General features: G+C 41.5%; 1 protein-coding gene across 1 annotated transcript in view; it reads right to left on the bottom strand.

Annotated features, from left to right (window-relative positions):
• The window catches only part of cdh13 (cadherin 13, H-cadherin (heart)), a 396226-nt gene that overhangs the window by 29980 nt on the left and 350493 nt on the right, over positions 1-15753 (bottom strand). The window contains exon 12 of the mRNA XM_084932749.1: positions 9267-9409. Coding sequence (XP_084788875.1) covers positions 9267-9409 — 143 coding nt within the window. The remainder of the gene's footprint in view (positions 1-9266; positions 9410-15753) is intronic.

Genomic DNA, 15753 nt, shown 5'->3' with positions numbered 1-15753 from the left:
GTTGAATATGAAGCTACCAGGAATTCTTCTCTGCTGTCACAGAGCGTTGCTGAAATGCTACATTTATTAGTTTTAGGCTGGACCACTATGATTCATTCTCATCAGGTTGTTCTAAAAGCTCCCTGGAAAACCTCCAGCTGATCTAAAACATTGCAGTGAGAGTACTAAGAGGGACTAAAAGACTGCTCATGTTTCTCCCGTATTGCCTTCTTAGTTTTTATTCCCCGTTAAATACAGAATATCTTTTAACATCTTTCTTCTCACAAACAAGTCTCGTTTGATCAGGGCCTCATCATATCTCAAAGATGAGAGGCAGGCTTCCCATGATGCAGCGAGCATTTCTCCTCAATTCAACTCTTTTCTCAGCCAGTGCTTTTATCCCACTACTGTCATTAACATTTGTCTACTCTGTTTTCTATTCCCCTCACCACCCAGCCAGTTGTGGCAGATGATTACCCCTCCATGAGCCTGCTTCTTCTGGGGCTCTCTTCCTGTTAAGAGTTCTTCCTTCCCATGGTCCAAGTGCTTATTGGGATTTTCTTGCAGTGTGAAGAGCCTCGAGGTAATTTGTGTAAATAAATAAAACACAATTGAAATTGAACTTAATTTGATCTGTTTATTTCAACACTATATATTAAGGATAGATAAGATGTTTTCATTCTTTCATGCTGGTTTGGATTTCATTTATTTATCACCCTATAGAGGCTGAACAAGCCCCTAAAAACAGTCAGTGATCACTGTCGGCCTCTTTCGGTTTTTATTACCGCGAATCATTTTAAAGCTCAGTTTTTAAACCCTTACGATGTAGCTACAGCCCAGCCCATGCAGCAGTATATTAATGACTAACCTCGTATTGTGGATGGATTATCTCAGTTGTTCTCCTGACTGAAGTTTGGTCCGTTTACAGCATCCTGCCATGCGATTGCATTTGTCCCTAACCATCGGGAACCCTCATGTTAACTTTTATCGAGTGGAAAAAAGTTAGCGTTCATCCTCCAGCTTCACTGTGTTTATGCTAACATAGCTGTGTAGCTAGCTACCACGTAGCAAATCGTTATATACCAGCTAGCCCAACTTCAGTAACCCTACAAACGTCACTGCTGTTTAGTTTTCTGTCTTCATTTATGTTGGAAGTGACAGCAGAGCTGTACGTTTGAATTTTTCAGAAATCTCTCAGTCAGAACATGCTATATCATGTTTAGGTGGAAGCTAGCGAGCTAACTTCCTGCTAACTTCTAACTCCGTTAAACTTCATTAATCCTGTTTTCATGGATGCCTGGATGTTAAACTTAATTGTTACACCTGGTAAAGCAGCAACGCTGATCATTTTATTAAAGATGAAAGAATTTAGACAGTTTGTAACTCTCAGTGTTCGTTTGACTTTGGGCCCAGAAACGGGTAATGACGTCAGACTTGACTTACTTGCATGCACGAGTGCGTGCACGCATACACACGTAGTGTAAATGATAAATTAGTGCATATTCATGTCACAGACTGTACATGAAGATGGTTCTGATGTAGTTGATACATTAATACAAATTTGCAAAGTGGACTCCACGGCTGGCCTCTGATCTTCGAGTCCAACCACAAACGCAAAACCGAGAAATGGAAAATTAGAATGCTGAGCCACACACCCCTAACTCATTTTTCATCGATTCGTTTTGAGTCAAGGAAATAACTTCAAAGCGTCATACAGTTATAATCATATAGCGCCTTGATTTCAGCTGGCAAAAGTATTTCATAGAAGGAGCAGGCGCCTCCTGCACTCGCACTGGTAAAACTAAAGGATACAGTCGCCTATCTGTTGTGTTTTTCCCGTTCTCTATCTATCTTGTCACTGCTTAAATCCCAGACCTTGTTAAAACTCCCTTCAGATAACCCACTTCATTCTGTCCCATCACTCATCAGTCTCCTCAGGGCTTCAGCAAACACTATCACCTGACATACTGCTAATCTGATTGGCTGATCAGAACTGTAAATGAAACCAGCCAGAACAAATTACAATAGGCACAAGTCATTAAGAGAGATGACTTGAGGGAGAGAAGCAGGGCTGGGGACAGGTGCATCGCTGCTAGTCTGGCAAATTACTTTCAGAATAGAGTTTGGGTTATCAGTTGCTGGCTATTATACACAGTGATTGGAGAAGGAGGGTATTGATACAGCTTTAAGTGGGCTTACACTGCAAACTCTTTTTGTGCTAATTAAACACCAAAATTGCCCTCTTTGGGAGGTTTCTTGTTTGGTGTGCTCACAATTTATTTTTTCCCCCTGTGTTAAGCTGCCAGATCAAAATGTAGTGCCTCTTCATCCAAAATGGGGAAAAAGCCCCAAAAACTTTAATTATTCAGGCAGTGAAACTCTAAATATTCAAAGCACTTAAACAACAACTATCTGAAATTAGAAGCAGCTGTTTTGTCAGCTGATATGGAGCCTAGCCATTTTAATTTTTGTGATTTGCCTTCTAGCTTCTGTAAGAAAGCAATAAAACCAAAATTAGTTACGTATTCAAAAATAATGAAAGACTCTCCCTAACCTGGAGCCTTTACACCTGAACCTCATATACCTCATTAAAAATCTTTTTCCCAGGTCCTCGCAAGATTGACTGTGGGCTCCTTTCTGCACAGGGCACTGACAGTTGGAGATGCACGCATGCAAACAATATTATGAAATACCTGAAAAATATTTCAGGTATGTTGTTTTGGGGTTTGTTTGTTTTTTTAGTCCTCCTCTGTTGCACTCTTGGTTAATGTCACATGGCCATGGAAATAATCAATAACAGTCTGAATATAAGCTACACTGGGACACACTCGCGTGCAACATCCTGATGTCTTATTTCTGTCACAGTTTGCCATTGAACACATTTAGGATTAGGACTCAACCTTACTGTCATTACACACGTATAGATAGAGGGTAACAAAATACAGTTTGCATCTAATCAGAAGTGCAAAGAGCAGATTATATACAGATATGGGTGGAATAAAAGGTGGGAATAGTTATGTACAGATGATTTACAAAAGAGTATACAGATGTTTATAGTGCTATACAGACGGGCAGATATACAGATGTACTCAGAAGGTCCACGGTGTGTCCTTGGGCAAGATGCTGAATTCCTATCCATGTGTGAGTTTACACCTCCCAGTAATAGTTTTCTATTTATTTACGGTGGATAGAGAAATGGAAATGGTGACGTAAATGTAATTTTTGCTTGTCTGCCAGTTTGCTCTGTAATCATTTTTGCAAAAACTACAAGTAAAAGCAGTTAAATGAGCGTTTCTTCTGCAACTCATCACTCAAAGCACTTCACTGTACCGTACCAGCACATTCACAAACACTTTCATAGACTCTAGCTCACACACTCTCTCACTGATAGGAATTCAGTATCTTGCCCAAGGACACGCCGCCATCCAGACTGGAAGAGAGATCAAACGACGGACCTTCTGAGTACTGGATGACCTTCCACTTCAACTTTCCCTGGAAAATGTTATTTTATTTTATAAGAGTTAATGGTGAACAAGGATGTCAGTATGGTATCATTCCTTAGCTCTGATATGAGCAGAGGCTACTGAGATGAAGCGTGTTTTCTTCAGTAACTACTGAAGAAATTAGATATTTTGAGCTAGTGATGAACCTAAAATCTTAAGATCATTAAAACCATCATTAAAATTAAAAGACCCTCCAAACCATGCACAGCACACTCACATCCTGATAGATAAATACACATAAACACTGAGATATGCAGATGGCGTGTTCGACTCTTCAGCAGCACTGACAGATTTCCTGTGTTGGTCCGATGACACGCTCTCCGACAGCCGTGTTTGCTTGATTCCATCATCTGACTTCATCTTTCATTATCTATCCGTTTCCATCTCCACTAACCACTCATCTCATTTCATTTGGATCCCTGCCATTAAAACCACACGCCGGCGGAAATGTGCTGGGCGAGGAAGCGAGAGACCGTCGTTAAATTTTAATAATTCGGAATATACTCGGATTCAGCATCGCCAGTAGTTTCAGTGCTTATAAAATAAGTACCCAGAAAGTACTGTACTCAGACGGAGGCTCCCTTGCTGAGTGGGCTGAGCCATGTTTGTTTTGGTGTGCGCCAGACACAGCAAGAACTTCTGATCTGCGGATGAATTAGTATTCCAAGGACATGAGATAAGCAAGGCCAGATAACAGGCAGTAACAGAGAAAGACATTTCTTCCCTGGCAAAGCCATACAAAGGCATTCTTTAATCACAGACACGACGTGAGCCTGTTTACAAGGTGGAGACTTCCCCAATGGGTTCTGCTACAAGTCGAGGAATAAAAGACAAAGACGCTCAGTGAAGGACAGACAGAGAGAGGGAGAGGGAGGTGCTACTGAAGCTCCAAGTGAGAAAGACACAGTGAGTATTTGGGGTTAATGAAGCAGCGCAGGAAGACAGAGGAGGCAACAGAAGGAAGGCGGTGTTGAGCTGCGATCTTCTTTACGGAGCATATCCATTATACTGCCATTTCCTCGGGTCAAGTTGTCTTTATTCTGCACCCTGAACTCTTCCCTTACACGAGCATCACCTTTGCCTACTGCTGCACGGGGTCATCGTTGATTGGCTGGGTGAGAACATATTTCAAGAAGGTGGTTAACCTGCCTGCCTCTGTGGCTGTGACCATAAAGGGATTGATTGAAGAGCGGGAGCAAGGACGCGCTTCCAGAATCCACATAATCAAGACTCAGTCAAATGTACGTCATGAGGTCGCACGTTTTCTTTCAGAAATGTTCCTCCACCCCAAAAAAACGTCATTTCTCTGTCCTGCATGTCTTTAATTTTCACCTTTCAATTTCCTCGCTGCCTTCTCTCATTTCCCTCCATGTTTCTCTCTCTCTTTTTTTTTGGCTTCTTGACACCGAGTCTCCTGTTACTATATTTATCTTTCTATTAGACGCAGACTGCTCTTCAGCTCTCGCTTTCTCGACTGCACTATATTGGATCTTTTGAAAAGATGTCGCAGGCAGACGTGCCTGATTTCTAGCTTTCACTATGCTCGTATCTCTTAACAGCCCTTCTGATCTTAACGACTTAATAATATTAAATAAAGATTCATCACAAACTAAATCACCAAATCAGCCTTAATAAGAGTTCTATTATGGATTAAAAACAGATCAGGAGAACTACGTTTTTAGTCTGTTTGGTTGCATTTCTCTTCTATTGTCTGCCTGTTGATTTCAGGCCCAGTGCGCTGGCCTCACCCACTGCCTCATCAGGCTTTGTTATTTCCCTGCTGTTGTTTGAGGGACCCTGATCACAGCTGGCTCAAGACAAAACACGAGTCTATCTATCAGCATGTAGCCTGCCAGCCTGCTAACTATGTGCTTGCGACATGACAGACACTTAGCGGTAAAATCTCTGTATCTGGGCTTGCCCGACCAGGGAAATTGCTCAGCCCATTACGGCAATGAGCTGCACACTGGTTCCCAACACTCAGTGTGGCAATGAGGCAGCACAGTGGGCAGCCAATGCACTCGAAAATGGACATATGCAGAGACACACAAAGGTGTACCTCTGCACACACGTGCAGGCTGTCACTGCTAACACTGTTATTACTTTTTCTTTCAGAGAGATCACAGATTCACATATTATGCACACACACACACACACACACACACACACACACACACACACACACATGACTAAACACTATTAAATTTTAAATCTGTCTGAGCACCAAAGGGTTTTAATCTGTGACCCATTAGAATTCAGCATCCCCTCTCTACTTTTGATTTAAACCAGAGGGGATGTGATGTGACTGTGATGAATGCTGAGGCTCATCATGCTGCTCAGTCTGGCTGCATGTATGTGTGCAATACTTAATATTCCTGTAATTAACAAAGCTCTTTGACTATGTTGGAGTTGTCTAACTGGTGCAGGTACACGTGTATGCACATAATATTTCAGTGTCTAAATGGAGGTCTCTCCTTAGTATATCCATGTGTTTAAACCAGCACTGCTCAGCCACTTTTCACATAACTTCAGGGTTTTTAATCGCAGGTTCAGTGGCAGTAAACACTGAAGATTGCGTGCGTGTGCTGGCGTGTTTCAGGCGACTGGGGCTTTGATAATGTATTCATGCCTCCCAATGACAAATGGCTGCCTCCAGGAGGCAGTTTAACATTTAAATGATGAGCAGCGGAAAACATTGAACCGCAACACACAGCAGAGAGGGGATACGCAGGTGCGGCGCAGGCCGGAGAGCCTCTGCATCAAGTATGACAAAGACATTAAGAAAACAACTTTAATCTACCCACAAGAACTAATGCAAAGGAAAGGGAGGAGGGTAAGATGCGGGAACAGCTGGCCTCCCAGCGGGGAATCAGAGAGCAGAGGAGAATTCGCTGGCCTGAAAAACAGAAGCTACTGATGAGAGTTTATATAAACAGCCCGTCAAGCCCTGCGCTCAGGTTGGAACAATAGCACTTCAAACAATATTGTCCTGCTCCATAGGCCTGCCAGGTGCTGCTGCACAGGCTAAACTCATCTGTGGCTTTTAAATTATTAACTGGGAATCAGAAATCACAAAGTGTACACACAGTGACGATTGCATCACCCTCAAAGATTACGACTTAACACATTATAAAGTGGCCAATGATTGGCTCGCTTCTTCTATAGGTGCAACTGATTAGTCTGGCAGCAGAGCGTAGCCTCCAGACTGCATTCAGCTGTTGCTAACTCTTCAGCTGATGACCTTTGATTTTTAAATCAATGCCATCATCTTGGTTTCTTTGTAAATCTCTCATATCATATGTATGACTCTGTTCTTTCTTCCTTGAGCTGGACTTCAATCTTTCTCTGGGAATGGTGTGTTCGCACCATCATCCACCATCTGTTGCAACCCAGAGGGCTGCTGGAGTTGACCTGCCATCATGCTGTTAACAGGAGCTACCGTCAATCTGCTGCTAACCATGCACAAAAAGCACAAAACAAAATAACTGTAATAGCGTATATTCGTGGCAATTCTGAGTCCAGGTCAGGTCAGCCTAAAGTGGCCGTAAAACCACTATTTTCATCAATTTTCTTAAGATCCGTGACCACATACTTTTAAAACTGATGCCTATACTTTCTTTAAACCTCTTGCACTTGTGTTTACAGACACTCCTGTTTCTGTTAAACACAGCCCTTCTGTCTTTCTGCTCCTCGTCCTCTGTAGGTGGATAGTATTCATTCGAGGTCTCTGCATACATATAAAGACAGAAAATGTAAGGGTCAATCCATATCCTGCTGGTAGGTATGACAGCCTATGACACAGGCTGGCTGTCATACAGTCATCATTGCGCTGATAGCTGTGGGGAAGGAACAGATTTGTCCAGTTGATGACACAGCGAGCAGAAAAGAGCGGAGGTGGCAGTCAAGCAGGTACGCATCAGTATTCTGAAATTTCTCGACCACGCACAGACAGTCGACAGAAATCGACAGTCATTTTTTAAAAGACTGAGCTTGTTCTTGTCTCTGTAGACAGAATAGCAGCACAGGCTTTTTAGAGCCTAGACATACAGTACACAGAACAGGCACGTGTCTCAGGGGACGTCAGTGTGTCGGCCGTGAAACAATATTGAAAAAATCCATGTAGGCATCCTTTAATGTAACTGTTATGAACTGTTGTTTAACATGTATGTTTACAGTTAAACGTCTCATCAGAAACTTGTTGGAGCGCCGAGATTAGCTGCAATCACTCATCTCCCCCACCAGGAAAATAACACATTATTCTAGTGAATCTTTGATTTTGTTAAATACTTGAAAATGTAATTACATTGTGATTGGCCTACGCTGCACTATGTGTTAAATGCTAATTACTACCATATAACCATGTTAAGATACATAATTAATAGAATAACTGCTAAACACCAGCACCTTAGCAGTGCCAGTCCACTGTCACAACACTGATATTTAGCTCAGTGAGCTTATTTTAAGGGTTTTTTTAATATTAGAACCAGAGTCATGCCTGAGTTTTCTGTTTGCATTGACAACAAAGAATTATACAAAAAGGAAAACTGATGAAAGACTTGGTAAACTCGACTACATATGCAGCAATTCATGGTCCCAAAAAAGTATATAAATGTACTTTTAGGATGAGTTTCATGAGCATGAACATATAATATAAACCAAAAGGCTCGGAATATTTCATTTTATATGTAATGAATATAAAACACATGAAAATGTTCCTCTTTTTTGTGCACAGAGCTTTTATATCAGCCCTAATGTCATCTCACAATATAACAGGATCTAAAGCACTGCAGGCAGTGTCTACGTGCACACAGTAACTACAAACTGAGTTTTAGAGGCCTCGTATGCTCAGACCTTTCTCTGTTAAAAGGCACTTTTCAAAGCTGATGGGAAATTAACTTTAAAACACATCTGAGGTTACATGCTAACAATGTCAGTTCCACTGAAGACTTTGCAATAACTTCCTGCATTCATCCATCCTTTGCCGGCTTTACCACAGATCTTACTCTTTCACCTGGCTGAGTCCACTCTCCATTTCTCTTCTTTTCCACCTATTCGTCACACACTTCCCCTGCTCTATATCTTTTTCTTGTTATCTCCTCTTATGTCCCTTCCTTTTCTTCTTTTCTTGACCCTTCCACCCCCTTCTAGCTTCTCCTCCTGCCCCATCATTACTCCTCTTTCAGCACTCATCTTTCTAAGGCTACCGAATTCCCCAGCACAACAGTGCTATTCTGCTGCCTACTAATAGAATCCCTCAGTTCCTCAAATGGATCTGTCAGAATCTCCCGAGCACAGGAGACCAGATGGATTGATAGGAGAAGGTAGAGAGACAGAGGAAGGGGGACAAAGAGACAGAGACACAGAGAGATGATGAGACAGAGTGGGAAGCGAAGAGAAAAAAGCGAAATGCGCCAAAGCTCTCGACACTTTCATCTGTGCTTTGGAAAGTCTCAAAGCAGCAGCTCGGCTGACACTGCCAAGCAGCCGCCATATGGTCCAATAGACGCAGGAGCACCACATAAGGCCGTCCTATTGTCACCATGGGAAAAATGACACTTTGACTGTTGCCAGGTAAAGTCAAGAGTGCTCAGTAGGTACCAAGGCGGCTCTGTTTCTACTTTTCATGTCTGAACTGACACTCATCACCCATGAAAAGTTCTTTGTACAATGAAAACGAGAATAAAAGTTTCCACAGTGGATAAACCAGACTGCTTACATTTCAAGTATTTCTAAAAATAGATCCTATCTAGATATGAGTTTTACTCAGATTACAGTGCAACTCACCGTTATCGGTGGCGATGAAGACGGCTGTGTATTTGTTGTCGTAGACATAAGGAGACTCGCGATCCAGCGAGGCTGAGGTGTTGACAGTCCCTCTGACTGGGTTCACACTCAGCCAGCCCGCAGGGTCCTGCAGAACAGCATACCTGTACGGAAACAATGAGACCACGTGAGGAAATCATCAACAATATGTTTTTCACCTCATCAGATCAACTATCGTCCAGGATGCTGTCAGTCGATTCTATATTAGAAAAAATCAAACAGCAGTGCACTGCAGTTTGATTAGATCGTACCATTTGAAAAGATCCCAAACAGAGCCGAGGTCTGAAGATGATGAGGACCTCTCTCCAAATCTGGTGGGCGAGCGGCCAAGCCTGCATCGCTTTGAAAATGAGCCTGAGAGCAGATCACGACCTTGCTAATGCGGCCACTCAATCGGCCACTGATGGCTGCTCGATGGTGATTGCAAGGGGCTCTCATCTGCGCTACAGTAACATTACATGTGATTGATTTAAGAACTATGGGTGAATATATATATATATTATGTGTGTGTGTGTGTGTACCAAACTTTTAGCTGCCTCTGCTGTTTTCGTGCATGTATTATTTGACATATGGTGCATCCTGTACTGCACACACACACGAATGTGCAGACTTTCTTCAACACAAGGTCGCTCTTTGCCAGAGTGCTCAGCAGTAGACAAATTGTCTTTCAAATGGAGCTCTACAGCTAACAGAGCGCGACAAAGCCTTAGGAAATGGCTTTGCAATCAACCTCTGCTCACACCTTTCCCCCTCCCACTCTCGCTCCCAGTGATTACTGCTGTTAACAAACACATATGTTTCATTGTAACAAAATGCTACTAATAATGACGCTTCTATCACTGTAAATGCTCCTTTTCTGCCTGGATGTCACACACACACACACACACACACACACTTGTATCACACACTCTTGTTAAACACACTGAAGAGCCACATGATTCATAAGGCCAACTTCTCCACTGTTACAGAGCTGGGCTGACAGGTTATTAACCTCCATATGTCTCTCTCGCCGTCACCGACTGCAGTTTTAGACACATGCTCTGGTTTGTGTCTTGCATCAGTTTTTCATCATCGCTGCACTGCGACAGTGAAATGCACACACGTGAACATGTACACAACAATGTCGGGAGGGTATTTGTTGTTAAACGTATAAGCATTTTTGCACCGCTGCCTCCCTAGTGCGATGACATCAGTCACATTATTGGATAGAAATAATGTGACTGATGTCACATTATTTCTATTATTTCTATTATTGGATAGAAATGGCAAAAATGTGTGTAGTTGGTAGAGAAGAAGTTAAAGTTTTACTGAGAAGCAACTGAGCTCGTGGAAATCACCAAAATATCTACAGTAACGTGCTCAGAGTCATCAAGATCGATTCCCTGTGATCTTTCATACCCGCTACCCGATTGGAATAAAACAAAAATTCCTCACTCGGTAAACTAACGGATATTTTCATTCAACACGCAGAAACACATTTATTCCCGAGCTGGGACTCCAGGAACCCCTTTTAAATATGCGCTGCTACACAAACACTTGGTGTAAAGTATGACGGTATTATGTTTCTTCCTACAGGAGGAGCTCTAAAGGACTGTAATGATATTGTCTGCTTTAGTGCAGGCTCAAAGGTAACCACCAAATGAGTCAGAGCCATTGTTTTTTCCTCTCTGTGCAAACATGGGGACAGTCCATTAGAGCCCTTTAAAGGGCAAATTAGAAAGACATTAAAAAGCCATTAGGAATATTCATATCTGCTTCAAAGTGTTTATCTCCAAAACCAGAAAAGGTCCAAACAAATCAGTCAACAAATGAGACAGACCACACACACAACGCTGCACGTGTCCTCATTTAGCTCAGCGCGAACACACACACTTCAACATACGGTAAAACACACAGTTTAAAGCAAAAATGACCTATAGATGCACAAAACCCTGCGTTTATTGTGAAATAACTTCTAGGACAGCAAGGTGATTTGTTCAGATTTCACTAGAGTTGCAGAAAGTAAAGCATCAATAGGTCCACAGTGTGACTCTTTCCGCTGCACCCTCAGGGGCTACTCTGACCTGCTATGGCTTTGGGAATGTTTCGGTGAGGAATCGTCCTTCGCTGTAAGAGCACACACAGGTTGGGATGTTAGGAGTCGGCTGCAATTGTCCGATTGTCCTACTAGAAGTGATCCAGGGCCGGACACATGAAAGAAAATCAGACTACAAGGGGTTTAAAAAGTGAGTCATCCATAAAATATGGAGTTACATAAAATATGTAGCAATCATAAGACAAGCTGGCTTTTTAAATCTAAAATGTCTTAAACAATACACAATGAAAAAGTTTGACAACTCTTCCCTAAATCCTAATCTGAAGTTAGAGATCCACTGTCGCTGCGGTGAACGTGTGAGAGATGAGCTCTTTCGAAAATTCCGATGTGAGCCAGGATCCTCAGTTTTCCCAGACAACTCAAAGCGTTACGGAAGCGCGGAGGGGGGGAGAAAGAGGATTGCCACCCACTTGTAATCCAGTTACAACAGGAGCAAAATGCTGGCATACATTGTGTGCATCTGTGATTATGTTTGTGTCAATAGCAGGTGTGGGTGGGATACACAGAATAAGAGAGACAATTTGCAATAAGAGCTAATTTAGAGAGAAGATGAAAGCTGACTCGCAAGTGCTCTGAAAGAACATCGTTTGCATAAATTCAGGTTGTTTCTCTTGTTTGTTTTACACTTAAGTAGCCTAAGAAATGTTGCTGGCACCAGTTCTGAGTAATTTAGTCTAGTTGTTCGTGTAAATCCCTTTTTTAAATACACATAAGGTTTTGGAGTCCGTTATCCAAGCAAGGTTATAAATGCATATTCTCTGAATTAGACCCAATATTACTTTAAATGCAAATATTGAGATTATTATGTTTTCAACTCATTTTGTTGGCCATATAAACACAAGCATATCCATACAATTTACAGGTAATTAAAAACATGTAACAGAGGATTAAACTATTAGCAACATAGGCTGATAATTCTGCATTAAAACTAAACAAAACAACACTGAAAAAGCCAACTGGCGTAACTCTGGTTCTATGAGTATACTTGCTCAGTATCAACACTTGTTTAAATATCTTATGATTACTTGCTCACGCCCACGAATCCACTCATGCAAGCATTTTTGAAGTTAGGAAGGCAAATCTGAACTTTTACAACATAAAGCATGCATTGGAAAGCTCCATGTTTTTTTCTTTGCAAAGAATAAGTAATTATATGGAAGTAGGGTGATGTTGGTAGAACAGAGCTGGGTGTAAAATGCCTGTCCTGGTCCCCTGTGAACATTCAAACTATAGTTACACATAAAACAAACCCTTTTGTAGCTTGAATAGGTTCTCTAGTGATTTAGTACTTTACATGGAAAAAGTTGCAGAACTCGTGCAGGCAGACGGAAAAAACAGCTGTGATTTTAGTCCCTGATGTGTGAAGTTTCAAGAACCTTAATCTACATTTTTACTCCAACTAAAAGCATTTTTGTTGGTCTTTTCCTGTTTCCTAAGTAAGTGTCCTAAATCAGACAAAGGGAAGCTCCCTTCAAACCCCGTGAGGATATCACACAGCAGTTTTCACAGGTTCAGTAGTATGGCTTTAATAATTCAATTCCATTTTATTTATACAGCACCAAATCTTTATATTGTAAGGTCGACCCTACAATTATACAGAGAAAAACCCAACAATCATATGAGCCCCTATGAGCAGCACTTTGGCGACAGTGGGAAGGAAAAACTCCCTTTAACAGGAAGAAACCTCCGGCACAACCAGGCTCAGGGAGGGGCGGGGCCATCTGCAGAGGTCTATTAACACATAGTGAGTGAAGAAGAAACACCCAGTGCATCATGGGAATCCCCAGCAGCCTACATCTATTGCAGCATAACTAAGGGAGGATTCAGGGTCACGGGGTTCAGTAGCATGCCTTTAATAATGAGTTTGAGCGCTCCTTAATTTAAATCAAGTTTCCTAAACTTTAAACAACATTAACTGCTTGCCACCCAGGGACAAAACTCCATAATCCAGTTAGTCACAATTGGACATGGTGACCTTTTACCCCACTATGCCCCCACTGAGGGAAACCTCTGCTGTTTAGCAGCTAAATATCTTCACCAACTTTGAAGCTAACTTTGTTTCTCTGCCATTTTATGCAGCGCTTATGAGAGATTGTTTACTGAAAACAGCTGCCTGCTCTACTGAGACTAAAAGATTAGATTAGAATCCACATGAAACTCTCAAAGCATACGCTGAATTCATCTGTTTCCCCTTAAAGCTGAGACTGTTTTCCTGCTGAGCCTGTGTTGGTTTTACAGCGACGTAATGAATATCTAGGCTCTCTCCTCCCTTTGTAGAATGTGCACCACTGTCATTTAGGGTTTTCTTATAATTTCTGTTCTTATGACTGTTTTGTTTGAAAAAAAAAACATTGCTTTCATACATAGAAAGCATTTCATTTTACTTCAGTTTTCTGCCTTTTTTCTTCATCGCCTGCATTTAAAGAGCCAATCGCTCTCTAGCAGAACACTTCCCATTTACTAGATTAGCTTCGTATTCCTGGCATTGAAGTTTCAGCCCTTCCAGCTTTTAATCCATTGAGTTCTACCTCTTTTTAGTTTAACCCTTACATACTCTCCATATTCTACACCCTCACAGTATGGTTCAACAATTCCCTCATAATACATCTCAACAAATTTTGAAGTACTGATCAATTCAGGATTAAAACTATCTGACATTAAAAAAAAAGATAATTATTAATTAATCAGTGTTTCACAAAATAGGGAAGTCGATATTTGAGGTAAAACATGTTTCTGCAGAAAACATCTCCTTTCACAAATATAGATTTTGAGAGTGAAACTGCCAGGAGCATCCGAAGCTGCTGGGATTCATTATACAAACATTATTACAGCCATGAAACGCTGCCTTTAGTTCTGTATCATCAAAAATCCTCAGAACGATCATTCATAATTATAATGAGAATCTCCATATTAATTAATACTTGGAGCCTAAAACTTGATTACTGCAAATTAGTATATGTATTTAAAGTGACGGCAGGAAACAGGGGCATCACGGTGGTAACACTGTTGCCTCACTGCAAGAAGGTCCTGAGTTCAATTCCACCATCAGGCTGCATGTACTCCCATGTTTGCTTCCTGCACAATTCTTTGCGCAATGTGTGAATGTGGGTGCGAATGGTTTGTGTCTATGTGTTAGCCCTGTCTCTTGCCCTAAGACAAGCCTAAGATAGGCTCCAGCGATCCGGAAAGAGGATGGATGGAAACGTGTGTCTGTATTTCCCACACTGGCATCTCAGGTGATTTTATAATTGTATAATCCACCAGAAGTCTTTCAACTGTGAGGTGACAATGCTAGCCACTAAATTAACAAAAGCAACAACAACAATAATAATGATATGCTGAGGAGCTATTTGAAGATAAAAAAAGATAAAACAATACAGAAAAAAACAAGACAATTTAAAAACTGATAGAACCAGTAAAAACTGGCATGGAATTACGACACAGAGGATCAGGAACAAGTGGATCTTTAACTTAGCTTTAAAACCCTCCACACAGCATGCCTGCCTAATATCTTCAGGGAGGTTGTTCCACAAAAATGGGGCACGAAAGGAAAAAGCACGCTCCCTAACAGTCTTTTTCTCTATACAATTTTTGTGAAAACTCACCACATTTTAGACTAAATGGATGAACTTTAGTGAAATGTTCCTATCGGGTCAAATTTGCCTCACACTGGTTGTAAGGGTTAAAGTCGTTGTTGCATATTCTTCTGTGTTCAGATAATCTATGGACTGTCTTTGAGCAGGTGACGAAAAAAACATGCTAATATGCTCATGCCAGTGTTTATTCAGTCATCTTTTTTCATCCTTACATGGTAATTTGTTTACTTCCTTGAATAATCAAATAAACTACTCACCTGTATCAGAGCGATGCAGGCGTTGTTCATATTCAGAGGTCTGAGCTGTTCAAAGACACATAATGAATCCAGGTAGGGGCGCCGGAAAGGCTGGAAGCTAAACTACTGTTTTCCTGATGAAAATGCCCAACGGTAAGAAGAAGATAGCGATGCATAATGAGACACGGATCAGAGTCAAATAACACAATATATGGTTCCCAGGTGTTCTCATGGGTCTTTAAAGTATAATGATAAGGCTATGTGAGGAAAAGGGAAATGCATCCAATTTAAATATTTAAACTCTTGCAGGATGTGTGCACGTGGAGAAGGTCACGCACCTCTGCTTTACTGGGTCGCTCGATAAACTGACCATTTTGCACTCCTGCGATACTCTGTTACAACTCTGACTTCAGCGTTTGCAACCATCACAGCCAATTTTAATTTCTCATGCACAACACACGAGCACAGTTTCAGTTTTGTGCAGTGCACCGCAACTTAGATGGATGTATAGTAATACACTC

The sequence above is a fragment of the Perissodus microlepis genome, chromosome 7 (genome assembly GCF_051167445.1).
Source record: "Perissodus microlepis isolate ML-2025 ecotype Zambia chromosome 7, ASM5116744v1, whole genome shotgun sequence".
Lineage (NCBI taxonomy): Eukaryota > Metazoa > Chordata > Actinopteri > Cichliformes > Cichlidae > Perissodus > Perissodus microlepis.
This window is presented reverse-complemented; position numbering and strand designations above follow the sequence as displayed.